General features: G+C 47.3%; 2 protein-coding genes across 3 annotated transcripts in view; one reads left to right on the top strand and one right to left on the bottom strand.

Moving 5' to 3' along the window:
* The window catches only part of KIAA0895 (KIAA0895 ortholog), a 27,147-nt gene extending 26,758 nt beyond the window's left edge, over window positions 1–389 (bottom strand). The window contains exon 1 of the mRNA XM_014942409.1: window positions 173–389. Coding sequence (XP_014797895.1) covers window positions 173–197 — 25 coding nt within the window. The 5' untranslated portion in view covers window positions 198–389. The remainder of the gene's footprint in view (window positions 1–172) is intronic.
* Window positions 390–15,775: 15,386 nt separating this feature from the next.
* Window positions 15,776–16,624, top strand: part of ANLN (anillin actin binding protein) — a 29,934-nt gene continuing 29,085 nt past the window's right edge. For both annotated transcript variants that reach the window (XM_014942343.1, XM_014942334.1), the window contains exon 1: window positions 15,776–15,880. In XM_014942343.1, coding sequence (XP_014797829.1) covers window positions 15,863–15,880 — 18 coding nt within the window. In that variant the 5' untranslated portion in view covers window positions 15,776–15,862. The remainder of the gene's footprint in view (window positions 15,881–16,624) is intronic.

Below are 16,624 nucleotides of genomic sequence, written 5' to 3'. Positions count from 1 at the left end.
GGGGGGGGGGGGGGGGGGGTGACCGGTGCCGCTGTGGGGTTCGGCGGGGAAAACGGCCCTGTCTTTCCCTCCTCCCGGGGCCACAAGCCCCTCGCCGAGGCGGTGTCCGCCCTCAGGCGCAGCCGGGGCCCGGCCCTGCCTCAGGCTGCCCCTCCCCGGGAGCGGTACTTACCGGTGACACAGATGGACTCCAGCATGGTGCTCCGCCGGGCAGCCCCGCTGGCTTTTTTCCCCCCGCCCTGCGCGGCGGGCTCCCGCCTCCTGGGCGGGCAGCCCTGAGGGGAAGGCGGGGAGGGAGGAAGAGACCGCCACCGGGCGCGGCGCGGGCTGTGCCGGCCCCGACGCCTCAGCGAAGCCGGCCCGGCCCCGCCGCGGCCGAGGGAGCTCGACTGGCAGGAGCTGAGCGCCCCAGCCGGGCCCTACAAGACTACAAGTCCCGGCATGCCCTGCAGTGTCCGAGCGCTGGCCCGGCCAGCGGGGGGGCGAAGTGCATTCTGGGAGTTGTAGTTCAAGGGGCGGGGCGGCCCTCCCAGTGTCCTGAGGTGCCGCACCCTGAGGCGCTCAAAATCTTTGTCACACCGGCAGGGCTGGGCGTGAGGAGCCGCCAGCATCGGCGGGTTTTCAGAGTCTCGCCGGGGTACCTTGCACTGAATCCAGCAACTGCGTTGCAGTAGGTGTATAATTATCGACTATCATCATTGCTGTGATTGATTGATAGTAATTGGTATGATTGGTAATTACCAGCGGGGCCTGAGGCAGGGAAAGGCCTGCGTGGGACAGGGTATGTGCCACCCTGGGAGAGCACAACAAGGAGCCGTCGCCTCTTGGCTGAAGTGGAATAGCACCAGAGCAACAGTTTGGGGCAATAGCTAGTTTAATCATCAAGGATTTTGCTTGATGGGCATTACATACAATTTAAAGGGGAAGGTAGACTTTCTATTGCATTCTTCAGTTGCTTTCCTTGTTGTGCAATCTGTTGCTTTGCTTATGAAACCCTTCACTCCTTGAAACGTAATCTGCACCATTTGAAATGCCCATTGAACATCAAACAGGAACTAGTTCCAATTACAGTTGTGTAACCAATTAATGCAGGTATGGTGTAGGAAGATTTTTCTACTCTTCATGCACACTTAAGGTCCTTACTGAAGTCAGATTACACAAGAATACATTTTAGTGTGTTACTGCATTTACTTTTCTAAGTGGTCAATGCTTAATAGAGAAAGTAATTTAATTGAAAGTGACTTAACAACACAATAGTGCTCAACATAAATTAAGGAGGGTGTAGCCAGGAGGGATCAGTCTCTTCTCCCAAGTCCCAGCTGAAGAGGAAATGGCCTCAAGTTGCACCAGGGGATGTTTAGATTGGATATTAGGAAAAAATTCTTCACTGAAAGGGTTGTTAAGCATTGGAACAGGCTGCCCGGGGAAGCAGTTGAGGCACCATCCCTGGAGGTATTTCAGAGACCCCTAGACATGGTGCTGAGGGACATGGTTGAGTGGTAACTTGGCAGTGCTGGGTTAAATGGTTGGGCTCGATGATCTTAAAGGTCTCTTCGAACCAAACAGATTCTGTAGTGATGTGCCAGGGAGAGGAGAGCTGGGAAGTTGTGCGCTGCTTTCGTTGAATACCTGAAATGTCTGCCACCTTCCCTCCCATCAGTAAATTCATACCTGCAATGCTCTGGACACACTGATTCTCTCCATAACTTTGTCCTCTAAGGTGTGAGATCTGGCTGTGTCATCACAAAGCAGGGATGGGAAGTCCACAGATCACAGCTCATTGATGATTCTTGGGAACTCCTTTCTGTGTCCTACCTGCAAAAGTTTTACTGAATTTCATGAATCCTTCTTATAGACACTTGTGTGTCTGCAGTCATATGACTGAGCGGACCCTGATGACGTAGTTCTCTCTTCACAGGCAATAATTATTAAAAGAGTTCAAAGCACATATTTTTCATTTTATTTCCTAACATCTCACACACAGGCAGACAGGCACTTTTAAGACCAGCTATGAAAAGACTGAGGTGTCATTTTTCTCAGCCTGCTAATGAAGAGCTAGCGCGGAAGCACACTTCTACCTAGCTGGCAAATTTGATGTCCCTTTTAACTCGAATTCTTTGAGGAACAGAGAAGATATATGCTCTGTCAACACGTCTAAGTTTAACCTAAAATACCCTCTAAAGTACTTCTGCTAACACTGTTGTATCTAGAACCCGCAGGCTTGTCTCCAAATCTCAAATAGCAGGAACTGAATAAACACTTTTAAATTTAGAGAGACAAAGCTCTGACTAATGGGTTAGAGTTTGCTTCTGATGCAGGGTAATTACAGAAAAAAATCCCCAAACAGGGAATCGGTTCAAGCACAGCAAATGAAGAAATGATACAAAGTCATGTCAGTGCACCATTTTACCATAACTCCCTGATGCTTTTACTGTGTAGACGCTAAATTCTCCTCTTAGAGATGATACTTTATGCTTGGAAGGGATAGCAATGAAATCAGTAACTCCAGCTTTTGAGGTGCATTTTATACATTTATTCTCTCCCCTTGCTCCCTCCGGTGGATTCCTTCTTTCCATGTTTCTCTTCTCCTGCTCTTCTCACCTCTTCTCCCCGGTGTCTGTGAGTCCTTTTTCACCGCGTGCTTGGTGTTCAGTCACCCCTGAACCTGCTGCCTCTGCCTTGCTCTGCCTTTCCCCGCCAGCCTCTTCCCTTTGCAGGGTGGCGTGGAGGTTGTGTTGGGTCATGCTAGCTCCTGGCTCTAGCAGGAGGACGCCAAACGCAGTAGCAGAAGGCAGAGAGGTGGGATGCTAAAAGGCCACCTGCCTGTTTTCTGCTTTGGCTCCGAGCAAGAATTGCCCTGTTTGTCGATTAAAAGCATAACGTGGAAAGCTCAGTCGAGGAAAGCACTACTAAGTGTATCAATGCTTATATATAAAACACTATATATATATTTCATGTAACTCTAACAGTTCTGACCTCCAAGGTGTCTTAGCTTGCAAGTCTGCCTGGATGGACAGTGGGGAAAAAGACGAGCTGCTCTGTCCTGAAAAAATTCCTGGCAGCTGTCAGTGCAGCTGGCACGGATTGTGCTGTAGGGAGGTGAGGGGACATGGGGACAAACGGTAAGGCTTACAGGAGGCACGCTGTGGAATACAGCCTAAATAACACAGTTCCACAATACAAACAGATCCATAGCTTGGTATCGTTTACCCGCTGTTAGGAAACAGAATTCAAGCTGACACGCGTCTGGTATTCCAGCTGCAACATGACATAACTTCCAGAGATAATCTCAGATTTACTTCGGAGCTAATTTCATGTTTACAATTAAAATAATGACAATTTCATTTGTCAAAAATATGGCATTGTTTTGCATGCAGAAGAGTATATTTATAGGAATGTTAGCATCAATAACCTCTGCAGCATGTACTCTCTGGAGCAGTGATAGGTTTTATTGATCTCTACATCTACCACAAGCTAACGCTGCAGAATTCCAACACACACATGTGTGTATGTGCATTTGGATTTTAAATATGCATATACATATGTATACACACATTTGTTTTACTGTCAATTTTATCTGGTTCCTCCCCCATATGCACGCCAGCGTCTTTCTTCCATTTCTCTGTGCTGCCAAGAAAGAATCCCTGAGGAAGTAAGAAAGTCGGGAACAAGAGTCCTTAACTAACTCCGCATAATTTGGCACAGCTTCGGGGCCACCAGAGCGGCAACGTTAGCCTCCTCTCCCTGACGTAATTTCACTGAATTTCACTGAATTTTTTAGAGTTGGAAGGGACCATAGAGATCATCTAGTCCAACTCCCCTGCTGAAGCAGGATTGCCTAGAGCTAGAGCATGTTACTCAGGAGCATCCAGGCGGGTCTTGAAAATCTCCAAGGAAGGGGACTCCACACCCTCCCTGGGCAGCCTGTTCCAGGGTTCTGTCACCCTCACTGTGAAGAAGTTTCTCCTCATATTTGAGTGGAACCTCTTCTGTTCCAACTTGTGCCCGTTGCCCCTCGTCCTCTCAGTGGGAACCACTGAAAAGAGTCTGGCTCCCTCCTCCTTCAACCCTCCCTTGAGATACTTGTAGGCGTTGATAAGGTCTCCCCTCAGCCTTCTCTTCTCCAGACTAAAGAGTCCCAGCTCTCTCAGTCTCTCCTCATCAGGGAGATGCTCCAATCCTTGAATCATCTTTGTTGCCCTTCGCTGGACTCTTTCTAGTAGTTCCCTGTCCCTCTTGAACTGGGGAGCCCAGAACTGGACGCAGTACGCCAGTTGTGGCCTCCCCAGTGCAGCGAAGAGAGGGAGAATGACTTCCCTTGACCTGCTGGCTACACTCTTCCCTATGCAGCCCAAGATACCATTGGCCTTCCTGGCCACAAGAGCACACTGTTTACTCATTGTCATTTTACTGTCCACCAGGACCCCTAGATCTTTCTCTTCAGTAGTTGCCTCTAGCAATGACTCTTAGCTGGCTGAATATCTTCTGACCAAACAATTTTATTGACCGAGGGACACCCAAGTGACCATCCTTCCAGACGTTTTCATTCTGGAAGCTCCTTCTGAAATGTCTAACATTGCTGTCTGATGCCAGCTGGGTCCTACGTTTCTAGTACGCGGCAAAGGCAGCACACGCCTGTGGGAGCTGCTTACTCATACAGTCTTATTCAGTGGGACTGCTATTTTAAGATGCCTTGAAGAGCACAACATGATACAGCTCCACTATTTGGATTGATTTATCCATTGAAATTTTTCCCACTTTATGCTAAAGAGGCTCCATACCGTAAACCCAGCCCAACAAGGGCAAACAAAATGCAGGCAAACTTGTGATAAAGTTCAGAGAAGCGAAAGTAATGTAAGATCCTCCTGATGTGAACATAAAAAAGTTGCTGACTGTTGTCCTGTTATCATACGGGGAAAAAACAACCAGAGATGGCTATTGCACACTCACAAATGCATTTATACACAGAATGATGATAATAAAATGATATAGGCTTGGAAGGGACCTCTGGAGATCATCTCCTCCAACCCCCTGCCAGAGCAGGTCCACCCAGAGCAGGTTGCACAGGAACGTGTCCAGGTGGGGTTTGAATGTCTCCAGAGAAGGAGACTCCACCACCTCTCTGGGCAGCCTCTGCCAGGGCTCTGCCACCCTCACAGGGAAGAAGTTCCTCCTCATGTTTAGGTGGAACTTCTTATGGTCATGTTTGTGCCCGTTCCCTCTTGTCCTGTCCCTGGGCACCACTGAAAAAAGACTGGCCCCATCCTCCTGACACCCACCCTTGAAGTATTTATAGGTGTTGATCAGATCCCCCCTCAGCCTTCTCTTCTCCAGACTAAAAAGACCCAAGTCCCTCAGCCTTTCCTCGTAAGGGAGATGCTCCAGGCTCCTCATTGTCTTTGTAGCCTCTGCTGTCCCCTCTCCAGCAGTTCCCTGTCCTTCTGGAACTGGGGAGCCCAGAACTGGTCCCAGTGCTCCAGATGGAGCCTCCCCAGGGCAGAGCAGAGGGGCACAATGACCTCCCTCCACCTCCTGGCCACACTCTTTTTAATGGCCCCCAGGATGCCATTGGCCTTCTTGGGCACCAGGGCCCATTGCTGGCTCATGGGCATCCTGTTGTCCACCAGGACTCCCAGGTCTTTCTCCTCAGAGCTGCTCTCCAGCAGGTCACCCCCAACCTGTCCTGGTGCAGGGGGTTATTCCTCCCCAGGTGCAGCACCCTGCACTTGCCTTTGTTGAATTTCATCAGGTTCTTCTCTGCCCAACTCTCCAGCCTGTCCAGGTCTTACTGCCAGTTTTGTATCATCAGCAAACATGCTGAGGGTACATTCCATCCCTTCATCCGGGTCATACACCTACCAAGAACACAAGAGAACTGGGTTATATAAACGCCTCAGTGACAGTCAAGCATGCACGTGCTTATGGTATGGACTGATGGACCAGTGCACCCCTCATGACCTTTCTTCTTCTAACCATCTGGCCACTTTTGCAGCGATGCCTTGTCACTAGGGGTTGAGAAGGGCAGGATGGTGCCCGGGGGCAGTGGCAGGCAGGACTGGCTGCCTGCCCGACCGCAAAGACCTGCAGGTGAGTCATAGTTACTCTGCTGTGGCAACACAAATACCACATCAGGCAGCGCGGGGCTAACGACAATCCACCCCCTTTCCTCCCCCCCCCAAAAAAAGATGAGGATTTTAAAAATATTCGTGCTTTGTTTGGGCCTTTTGAAGTCTGCTAGCTCTCCTGTGGTGCTGGGATCGTTTCAGTTGAAAAGCAAATGTCTTCATAGCAATGCATTGCCCTTTTTCACTGATCAGGAGGACTCACCAGGAAGGTGGGGATTTCACTTGTTTCTTAACCAACATGAAAAAAACCACAATATTCCTCTCCCTGTTGCTACTTATTTCCTTATCCCTTCCTCTACCTAATGTATTTTTCGTGGCTCCAGGCTGTACAACAGACTTAGAAAATGAAAAGCGGATATCCAAGAAACAGGAAACACCATCTTAGCAGCATTTTACAAGATATATAAAATGTGTTTTAATGGGTTGTGCTTTGTGCTTGTGCTTTGGAGAAAGAGACCTCACCTGCCTGCTGGGCCCAGCGCTCTCCTCCAGCTGGAACCCCAGCACTGGGAGCAGGGGAACCCTTTGCGGTTGACCTCAGGTGGGCAAAGACCCAGCAGCTGAGGAACGAGCGATGATCTACTTCTTCATCAAAGCATTTCATTTCGTGGGACATCCAGATCCTCCCACTTAGGATAGGATCTGTAGGGCAGAAGGGGCTTTGCCTGGTCTGGAGAAAGTGGTCTTTTAGTAAGTCCTGTTTTCAAGGAGAAGCCCTGGACTCAGTAAGGAGCAGAACAGAATGGGTAGGCTTTTTCCAGTTTCCAAGTAGTTGCCTGGCACTGCCATCTAGCTCTACCTTGCAGGTTCCTGCATTGTTTGGGGGGTTGCATGGGGCTATGAAACAGCTGGAGCTATTTTAGTTACTCTATGGTGAATAATCCCCTTCGAGTGGTACCAGTGACAAATTCAGCTGATGGGGATAGTCTACAAGCTTGGAAGATGCATAAGCCAAAACAGAGTTCTTTTCAGAACTTAGTATCCTCCATCTCATACGTGGGTTTGGAGATTCCCTGGGTACCACTTTATCATGGTGTTACTAAAGTCACAGAGTTGAAGCTCCAGAGTTCCCAAAGTGGAGGCCAGTGCAGGGCACACACCATCTACCTTCTTACAGATCCACTGAGATCTTTGGATTGGACATTTAAGAAGACAAGCTGCCCATACCAAGCCACTTGTAAACTGTTCTCAGGGAGCAGCAGCTCTCTTCATGGTCCAAGATCTCCAGCACCTCCATGTGGGCTCTGGTTCCAGGCAGCCAAAGCCCCTGGAGATGAGAATCGATATGTTCAGGGTTCTGAGAGTCCTCGCCACCACTGAAAAGACAAGGGAAGAATTATTTAAAAATATCTCTCGGGCATATCCATTCCCTTTGCCCTCTTTTGTGTTTTATTGCCAGGTGAGGCAATCCTCCATCATACAGACTTATGTTGGGTAAGTCCAGCAGCTCTTGTTTTAGACTCTGAACCCCCACTTGGCTGGTTGTAATGGCAACCCCTACGCTGGGGAAAGGAGTGGGAATCAGGGAGGATAGTGATTATCATGTGCTGAAGCAGCAGCTCAACTTGGCACAAGGGAACACCATTACCCTAGAGAGCTGCGCTTTCAGGATCATTTTCTGTGGCCCTACGGAATCATGCTGTTGTCAGGAGAGATGGAGACACCCCATTCCCCACCATTCTTGGGCATTCCCATCCTCTTTATTTGTCCAACCTCATTGCTCATGATGTAGACATGTTCTGAGGGAAACTCATCTCTTCCCTTTGCCGCCCTGCATGTGTCCCTGGTTTGGCTCCACCTGCAGCTTGGTGGGTGTGATGTGGCAGTGTTGCTTATTTCATTGTCCTGCCCTTGGGTCCCACCAACCCCCTGCAGCGCTCCAGGCTGGGGGCAGAGTGGCTGGAGCTGCCTGGCAGAAAAGGACCTGGGGGTGTTGGTCGCCTGTGGGCTGAAGATGAGCCAGCAGTGTGCCCAGGTGGCCAAGAAGGCCACCAGCATCCTGGCCTGTGTCAGGAACAGCGTGGGGAGTAGGAGTCGGGAGGTGATGGTCCCCCTGGACTGGGCACTGGTGATGCCCCACCTCGAGGCTGGGTCCAGTTTTGGGGCCCTTCCCACAAAAAAGACCTTGAGGGGCTGGAGCGGGTCCAGAGAAGGGCAAGGGAGCTGGTGAGGGGTCTGGAGCACAAGTCTTGTGAGGAGAGGCTGAGGGGAGACCTTCTGGCTCTCTCCAACTCCCTGAAAGGAGGGTGTAGCCAGGGGGGGTCGGTCTCTTCTCCCAAGGAACAGGCCATGGGACAAGAGGAAATGGCCTCAAGTTGCCCCAGGGGAGGTTCAGGTTGGACATTAGGAGAAATGTTTCCATGGAAAGGGTTCTTAAGCCTTGGCCTGGGCTGCCCAGGGCAGTGGTTGAGGCCCCATCCCTGGAGGGACTGAAAAGCCAGGTTGACCTAGTGCTTAGAGATATGGTTTAGTGATGGTTTTGATCAGAGTTGGGTTGATGGTTGGACTAGATGATCTGAAAGGTCTCTTCCAACCTGGACAATTCTATGATTCTATGCTATCCCACTGAGACATTCACTGATGTGTCCTACAGACTGCTACTTCATGTTTTACTCCATCAGATGTTTCTGTTCCTCTCATTAACAATGAGCCCTGATCTTAGTTTCATATTCCTTTAGTTAATCTATTTTCCATGTCATAATAGTTTTTAAAGCAGAATCAGACTGAAATATTTGGAATATTTACTCATCTTTAACACAGCCTCAGTGTAATTATCGATGTAGTTTCTACTGACGCCGAGATGACTGTATTGCCACTTGTCCCACAAGAATAGGTGTGTGAAAAATATCATCACTGTTACACTGTTACATTTTAATTGTGTTTGTTCAAATTTCAGTAGAATTTCTCCCTCTAAAACCAGCATCTTATTCTAGATGTCGCAAAAACGATTTCCAAAGTAAAACACTAACCAGCCTCAAATCCTGTCAAAGTACCACCCTCTAGTGTAGACATGCTACTATTGCAGAAAAGATTTAATGTTTCTTTCAGGATTTCATGGATTTCTTTCAGAGAAATGACAGCGAAAGTAAAAGAGAAAAAAAATATTTCCTGAATGCAAATAAACTCCATTTCATACTCGTAGTTCTTTCCTTCTTTAGCAAACCACGTAGGCTACGCTTAATTTGAAGCAGCTACTTCAGTTTTAAAAACTTCAGGGTAATTTTGTAGGTAACATTCTTGGCCTTCCTTATGCGTCATTTATGACTTATTTTATGTGTCCTATAGTTTAATCTACGTATTTAAAATATGAGACTAAGATGGAAAGAATTATGTCAGAAAATTATCACCTCTTGAGCTTACCTCATACCGAGTATTCAAAAAAAGGAATTAGAGCTGATAGAATACTTTTTTGGGGGTGAAAAATGGTTTTTCAAGAAGACTCTCCTAATTTTTCCATCATTCAGAATATAAACTGTGATACTATTTGGCTGGGGAAAATGTTGGTGTGATTATATGATTATTATTTTTATTATTATTATTTGCATTATGCTGCAGAGTTGCAAGCAAGTCTCAGGTACTATATATTAACATCATGGTCTAAATTAACATAATGGCACTTAAGTATTCTCAGGCCCTTTGCTTGCTTTCAAAATTTTTAGGTCAGTAAACAGTGCAGCTGTATTGTATGGATAAAGAAATAAAAGTGGGTATTTTATAATTGAGACACAAAAGAAGGAAGTCTAATTCCCCTTCTCTTGTGTAAACCGATCAGGAGACCTAAAGGCAAGGTCCTGAGAAACTTTCTGTGATTTAGTGATACAAATGCAATATTATACTATGAAAACTGTGAACATAATAAATCTTTTCAGAATGTATGACAGGCAAATGTTTTTTAACTCCCACAGCCGTGTAAAAATGCAGAGCTCAACCACCCAGAGATTTTTTCTGAAACTCTCTTGTTGTTAATGAAATACGAGTTTTGTCTCATTCCTTGTTTCTCTAGTTTTCCATTTTAATATACTTTCTCTTCTGCCTTTTCATCCTGTTTTCTTTGTTGTCTTCCCTCCTCATTTGCTCTTTTTTCCGCTCTTTTTTCTTTTTAAACTCTTTCTCCCCATGATGTTTTTGCTTTTCCCTTCCAGCTTCAATTTCTGTGGGTGATTTTCCTGAGATGATGCAGGCCAGCTCTGACAATCCATCAGTGTCATATGGTAATTTAAGGTAGAATATAAACGATGTTGCACTTTTCCCACCTTTAATATAAATAGTGTCTTCAGTGAGACAGTGTTTTCCCGAGAACTTCCCATATTTTGCAAAGGACAAAGAGATGAAGTGAGAGAATAAATAAAATTCACACTGTTTGAAATTCATTCTGTACATTCTGAAAAAGTCCATTTTGAGGGATACTTTCCCCCAACAATGCTTACCATGACAGATAAATAAATGAAGCCTTTTGGTATGGTAAAGCACTGTTCCAGCTGAAAGTTGGTCTGGAATGGCTACGGGGTCTCACATTCCTTTAGTCTGGTTGAGTTGGTTATTGATTTCCTTCTTGGGCTACTCAAAGAGAGATTTGTGCTCATTTAAATCCATGTCTCCTATTCAGTTACTTACTCCCCAAACCTGCCTTATTCCTGACATAAATATAGTCCTTTACTGGATAATGTCAGCCTAAAGTTGCCTCTGCAATTATCATAGGAGCTGACAAAAGCAGTATAAAAGGTGCTGCCCATCAAAATGTTTCTGATTACGTAGTATTTGCAGTAGAAAATACAAATTAATCAAACCTGCTGTTTCACAATACTATGGACCAGCCTTTCTATTTGTTGTTTGTGGATAAAATTGCCTTTTGTGAGGCCAAGTCTCTGGCATGTTAGGGTATTCAAGGGGATCAGAGGGCACAATATGGTCTTCATTGCAGAATTACTGAGGAAAGGATGGATATTATGTTCTTACTGCTCTTCTGTAGGATCTTCTGCAGGATTCCCTTATAGGTGGGTTCTGGTGTGGTGATTGTGGAGAGGGGGATCTCTTCCAGCCTGGCTTCACCTTAGGCACTGAGGCACAGAGAATCAGACCAGCCACCATCCATCCTCCACAAAGCACCAGGGGCAAAAAGATGTCAGGCTACAGGAGAGGGATGTTGGTGCTGGTGGCACAGTCCTCAAGAAGCTCTGCAAGGGCTGTCCCCTTGCCTTAAACCCTTCATCTGAAGTCACTGGGAAGAATTAAATGTAATGGGAGGACAGTCCAGAAATAATGATGTGCAACACTGTGTACTAGACTGTAGATTCTCCTCTCTCCCGTGCAATCACACGTACCAGTGTGAAGTGAGTATCAAAATCATGACAGCTCTCCAGCCGATTAGCAGAAGAGTGAATTTTGTGGTAAAAAAAATGCCTTTTGAAGGTAAATCTAAACTACAAGGAATACTACAATATCCTGTACTCTATCGCACTCTATCACCGTGCAGTAGATCAAATCTTGCAAGACAGGTGAGCATCAACTTTCGCTCTGAATTATTTAACTGTGAATAAAGGAAACGACAAGTTGTAAAATAGAATTTGCCTCTAAATGACAGGATTACTGAGATTCTTCTGTGAACCTAGGGAAGCACCTTGCTTTGGAATCAGAACTGCGAACTCAGTTTCTCATCAGAAAGGAAGTTTTAGGAAATACTCTCAGAGGATTACAGAATGGAACTATGCAGTGGACTGCACTGGGACCAGCGTTTTCACCTTCAATGTTATACATTTGTGAGTGTATTGGGATTGTAAGGCAGCCAGAGCTACAAAAAAATTTGGCTGGTGCTCTCCTTATTAGTTAAAAAGTGCTCCATTCTTATTGAAGTGCTTGTGCAAACTTCTGTAACCCTCTGAAAATGAAAAACTACCCCTGAGAAGAGCCAATATGCTTGACAAATTTTTGAAGGAAAACTTGGGAAAGTAAAAAAGCCTTTCTTGCCACGTTAAAAGAAAAATGACTGGCTTCGGTGTCCGCGCGCTCAATTCCCATGAAAACTGCAAGCCAGCAAAAAACCGTTCCCTAAGTGCTTTGTATCCTGTTATTTATTGTCACAGAAGGGATTACTTTTCATTAGCTTACCCCTGGCAAGAAGAAATCTTAAACCATGTCACGTGGGGTGAGGAGCCAGTGAAGAGCGTGAGTCATAATTTTTGAATGCAAAAGTCTGGCATAAAATACAATGTTGTTGGGCGGGCAGAGCTGGCTCATTGTTTGACTGGTCTCGACATGGCATTCCTTTTTTTTTCCCCTTTTTTTTTATGCCTTCAGATTGTGAAACACCAGTTGATTTTTTTTTTTTATCTCTAAGTTGCAAATACCCTTTTTTTTTATGCCTTCAGATTGTGAAACACCAGTTGATTTTTTTTTTTTTTTAATCTGTAAGTTGCAAATGGTTTTATTAATTTATTAAGAAGAAAATAACAGGCTGGAAATTTCATTGCTAGAGGCCATACCTCCCACCATTACACAGAGAATGGATCTTGTAGCCATTTTATAGCAGCCTTCCTGAAAAATACTGATTTTCTTTGGCTCTTTGGAGTGATATAAGGATAAGGTGTATTTACCGTCTCTTGCTTTTCTGGAAGACAGACATAAGCCCTCAAAAAGATGAGAAACTACATATTCTATGCATGTTTAGCAGGGCCCCCCTGAGTCTGGATCAAAATGATGAAGAAATTATTGGCTCTGTAGAGACCAAAAGGACAGGAGGTTTGTCACATGCATGTTGCATTTTAAGCAGTTACACGCTCCTAGGAATCTCAGTTTCATTTTCCAGAATATACTTTATAGGAATATTTTTCACAAGACATTTATTTTGCAGAATAAGGCATGATTGTTTCCCTCGTTTTTAATATTAAATAGCAGATGAGATCATTATGCACATTATGTTTTATTATTACAGTATGAGTTATCATTATGCAGTGCAGCTAGCACTGTGGTTGTTGCCCCCCCAGGCTATGCCGCACCGTTTCAGAGACGACAGGAGTGGATGGAGCCACATTGGGACATGCACCAAGGACAGCTGGAGCCTCACTGTACAAACCTCCCAGATCCACATGTCAAGCAGAAAAAGTGTGTTTAAATCGCAGCAATTCCGTTACATTGAAAGGGCTCAAATTGCGCGTGACTTCTCTTATTTTTGGAGTGGCAGGAGACAGAAGAAAACTTAATGGTAATTCTCTATTTTAATTTTCTGCTGACCTCTTTGAGCTCCATGTTGGCTATTTCGTCTTCTGTTATTTGCCTGCATTGATTCGGAATGTTTCTGTTATTTCCCAGTGACAGCCATACCTAGTTTCTCTGGAAGGAAATAAAGCCTTATCACTGTACAGACTAGTTCATAGCTAATGGGTGATGAGTCCTACCTGCTAAGTCCCCATTTTCAGCTGTGTGCGTGACCAAGTTCTGATGCTGGACCTCGGGCTGCTCCAACCCACGTTCATCTGAGAACGTTGCAGAGACAGATACTTGTTGGCCAGAGCATCCAATCTTGAAGAGTTTTTAAAAAAAATATTTATTTGATCTTGTATTTTGTAGATTCTGCTGTGTGCTGATGCCCCGCTGTTTGCAAATAAGGCATTGGAAAGATTGTTTTAATGAGGGATGATTAGAAGAGCGTGGTTTGATTACCAAGGCAAAGCAAAGGTTGGAAGAAGAAATGACTGCTGGCTATAAATATTCCAAGAGGCAGCAAGATGCACAACACTAGGGAAGACGGGAATTCATGCAAGGTAATGAACACTATTTGCATACAAGCAAAAAAAGGTATAAAGGGGTGCCAATATGTATGGATGACTGGAAATTTGATGAGGTTTAGTCACTTGGGCAGTCAGGCCTATAGGAGCCTCCCGGGGGAACAGCAGAGACAAAACATCCCAAGCTCTATTTGTGAATGTGTTTTTATTTACGGGGAGTTTGAGATGAAATTCAGTTTGAGATGAAATTCCTGATGACATTCAACAAGGGTAAGTGCAGGGTGCTGCACCTGGGGAGAAATAGCCCCCTGCACCAGGACAGGTTGGGGGTGACCTGCTGGAGAGCAGCTCTGAGGAGAAAGACCTGGGAGTCCTGGTGGACAACAGGATGCCCATGAGCCAGCAATGGGCCCTTGTGGCCAAGAAGGCCAGTGGCATCCTGGGGGGCATTAAAAAGAGTGTGGCCAGCTGGTCCAGGGAGGTCATCCTGCCCCTCTGCTCTGCCCTGGGGAGGCCCCATCTGGAGCACTGGGACCAGTTCTGGGCTCCCCAGTTCCAAAAGGACAGGGAACTGCTGGAGAGGGGACAGCAGAGGGCTACAAAGAGGATGAGGGGCCTGGAGCATCTCTATTATGAGATGAGGCTGAGGGACTTGGGACTTTCTAGTCTGGAGAAGAGAAGGCTGAGGGGGGATCTGATCAATGCCTATAAATACTTCAAGGGTGGGTGTCAGGAGGATGGGGTCAGTCTTTTTTCAGTGGTGCCCAGGGACAGGACAAGAGGGAACGGGCACAAACGTGACCATAAGAAGTTCCACCTAAACATGAGGAGGAACTTCTTCCCTGTGAGGGTGGCAGAGCCCTGGCAGAGGCTGCCCAGGGAGGTGGTGGAGTCTCCTTCTCTGGAGACATTCAAACCCCACCTGGACACGTTGCTGTGCAACCTGCTCTGGGTGGACCTGCTCTGGCAGGGGGTTGGAGGAGATGATCTCCAGAGGTCCCTTCCAACCCCATAGCATTCTGTGATTCTGTGAGATGATGCCCAGATAGCAAGGGCTAGATCGGGCACCTGATGTGTCTCTGCCAATCCAGCATCACAAACTCTTTAAGAAACATCATGAGCACATGAAGAAAATGAAATGGGGACAGCAGCAGGAACAGGTGGGTGACGTTTTATGTGGCCATGGATTGCAAGACAAAGAGAAATGTAAAAGCCATGAGAAAGGGCTGCGACTTTCACAAATGCACTGGGATGAATATCCTCTCCATTCACAGCACAACATGAAAATCATGATTTTGCTACCGATGCCAGCTGAAAAATGAAGCTTCATGTGAAAAAGGCTTGGGGGAGACTCCTACTGAGCAGCTGCAGCAAGACATGGAATCAACCGGGCAGTACTGCACCACTTGCCTGTAAGCAAGGTAAAAGCCTCGGTGTTCTTTAAAAAAAAAAAACCCAAACCAGAACAGTTTGCGCCGAACCGGGCTGAGGAAAAGGAGGAAGGGAAGGCGACAGGGCCGCCATGGCTGAAGACACTCCCTGCACGCCACACACAGAAACCCTGGGCAGTGAGACGACAGGCAGGGCTCAGACCCAGAGCCCGGGGGTGTACCGCCCGAAGCCGGGCCTGCTCCCGGAGCCGGGAACGGGAAAACCATCCCTGGCAGCCCGGCAGCGGTGCGGGGCAGCCCGGCCAAAGCGCCGCCTCACCGTCCCTCTCCCCGCCTTCTCCCTCACAGAACTGGCGGTGCGCCAAGGGGAAGGCGAGGAGTGCAGGCCGCCATCGGATTGGACAGTACGCCTGTCAATCAAGGCCGCCGCGGCTCCGGACACGGTAGGGGGAGGGGCGGGGCGGGGCGGGCGGCCCCCCACCCCTCCCTCCCCGCGTGTCACGTGGGCGCGCGGCCTCACGCATGCGTGGCTGGGGCGGGCGCTGAAATTCAAATCGGAGGAGCGGTTGGGGAGCGGTCTGAGGCTCTGCCTGAGGGAGCGGCGGCAGCAGCAGTAGCAGCAGCAATGGATCCCTTCACTGAGGTGAGGGTGGACGGCACGGCGCGGCCAGGCCCTTCCACCGAGGTGTGGAAAGAGGCCAGCAGCCGGCGCTTGATCCGGGCAGGGGTGGGTTGTTAGTGGCGGGGGCCACAGGGACAAAGGGCTGCAAGGGCCGCTCGGGGGCCTGTGGGGTGGAATAGTTTCTCCTAGCCTTGGCACAGCCCTCTTAGCGGCCCCCGTTCCCCTCTTTGCATTATTTTGGGTGTTCGTGGGCTTGTAGAAGCCTCCTTCTCTGCCCCCCTCGTCTTGCTTGTATTTCCAATGGGGTGTCAGGCCTCTTCCAGGAGAGGACAGGGGTTATTCGTGCAAAGGTTTGCAAAGGAAAGGACCTCTTCTAAACCAGGCTGATACTTCATTGCCTTTCCTAGCGCTTTAGTGTTTGCCTTTCATGTGCGTCTGACAGATAAGATTTTCGGCTGGGGCCTAATGGGAGTGGTATTGACATTCACGGTGCCTGCCATACCTCAAGGTTCAGCGTGAAATTTGCCCTAAGCCACGGCATTCTGATTAAAAATGTGTCTCTTTGACACTATTGCTGCCTGTGACCCATCACTTTGATTGGCAGGCACAGTTCCTCTTCTTCTTTTGAAAAAAAAGAGAAGTCACTTGTTGGGGTGGATTTTCTTCAGTTTTACAGAGGCAAAATTGTAATAAAACGTGTGGAATTGATCAGCTTGAATCTCTATGAAGGCTGGAGGTATCTTAAATGTGCTGTACTGTATTCTG

This window comes from Calidris pugnax, unplaced genomic scaffold (assembly GCF_001431845.1).
Source record: "Calidris pugnax isolate Ruff unplaced genomic scaffold, ASM143184v1 scaffold23, whole genome shotgun sequence".
Taxonomy (NCBI): Eukaryota; Metazoa; Chordata; class Aves; order Charadriiformes; family Scolopacidae; genus Calidris; species Calidris pugnax.
The sequence above is the reverse complement of the archived record's forward strand: the minus strand, read 5'-3'. Positions and strand labels throughout refer to the sequence as shown.